General features: G+C 64.3%; 1 protein-coding gene across 1 annotated transcript in view; it reads right to left on the reverse strand.

Annotated features, from left to right (window-relative positions):
• ITGA3 (integrin subunit alpha 3) overlaps positions 1-1,023 on the reverse strand; it is an 11,174-nt gene that overhangs the window by 6,144 nt on the left and 4,007 nt on the right. Inside the window, exons 6-9 of the mRNA XM_042891901.1 lie at positions 637-725; positions 413-549; positions 224-310; positions 59-126 (exon numbers count right to left, since the gene is read on the reverse strand). Of these exons, the coding sequence (XP_042747835.1) occupies positions 59-126; positions 224-310; positions 413-549; positions 637-725 (381 nt within the window). The remainder of the gene's footprint in view (positions 1-58; positions 127-223; positions 311-412; positions 550-636; positions 726-1,023) is intronic.

The following is a 1,023-nucleotide window of genomic DNA, read 5'->3' on the forward strand; positions in this document are numbered from 1 at the left end:
CCCCCCCCCCCCCCCCCCATGCACGCTCCCTTGCACCAACCCCCCCACGTGCACTCACTGATCCTCTCCTTGTACGTGGGGTCACCGGCGCTCTGGTTGTAGGCGAAGCAGACGGTCACTGTGATGCTGTGGGGGGGAGGAGGGGGTGGGAGGCACTGAGCAGACCCATAGCACCGTGCTGCAGTGCTGGAGCCCCCCCCCCCCCCCGTGCACAATTGCTCACCAGGAGTCAGGCGTGCAACGTGCAGGGTCCACTTTGCTGGGGGTGACGGTGAAGGTTTTGTCGAGGATGTTGATGACGGGACGAGCACTGCAGGGTCATGGGGGGGGCAAAAGGGGGGGGAAGGGGCTGAGCATTGTGCCTCCAGCAGAGCTGTCCCTGTAGGGCTGGCAGTGCTCTGTGTCCCCATACCGGAGCAGCACCACGCGCTCTGCCAGGCTGCCCACCAGCAGGTCGGGGTAGGAGTTGCCATCCACGTCCAGCCCTCCGCTGAGAGCGTAGCCAAAGGTCTGCATGCTGGCAGGGCCCAGCTCTGCCCCACTGATCACCTATAGGGGGGGAGGCACTGTTAATTCCATGCAAGTGGGGGCTGCAGCCCCCATACCCTTTTTTATGGGGGGAAGGGGGGTCCAAACCTGGCTGGGGATGCGCCGCAGTCCTTCGGCGCTGCTGTGGTAGATGTACACCTTGCCTGGCCCCTCAAAGGGAGCCCCCACAGCGATGTCTGGGGGTGCATGGGGGGGGGGGGGGAGGGTCAGCCCCACAGGGATGGAGAAGGGCTGCCCTGTATCCTCTTTACCCCCAACACAATGCCCCGTTTCACCCCTGATCCCTCACCCCATCCAATCTTCACCCAGACCCACCACAAACACCCCCCCCCAACCCAACCAAGGTGCACCCACCTACAGTGCCCCCCCCAAACCCTTAAAACCAAACTCTCCCCCAACTCAAGGTCTACCCCCAACCCAAAGTGCCCCCAGACCCCCCCCATCCAAGCTGCCCTCAAACCACGGTGCCCCCCC

This window comes from Lagopus leucura, unplaced genomic scaffold (assembly GCF_019238085.1).
Source record: "Lagopus leucura isolate 7727_CA_CO unplaced genomic scaffold, USGS_WTPT01 34972-0_obj-0_obj, whole genome shotgun sequence".
Classification (NCBI taxonomy): Eukaryota; Metazoa; Chordata; class Aves; order Galliformes; family Phasianidae; genus Lagopus; species Lagopus leucura.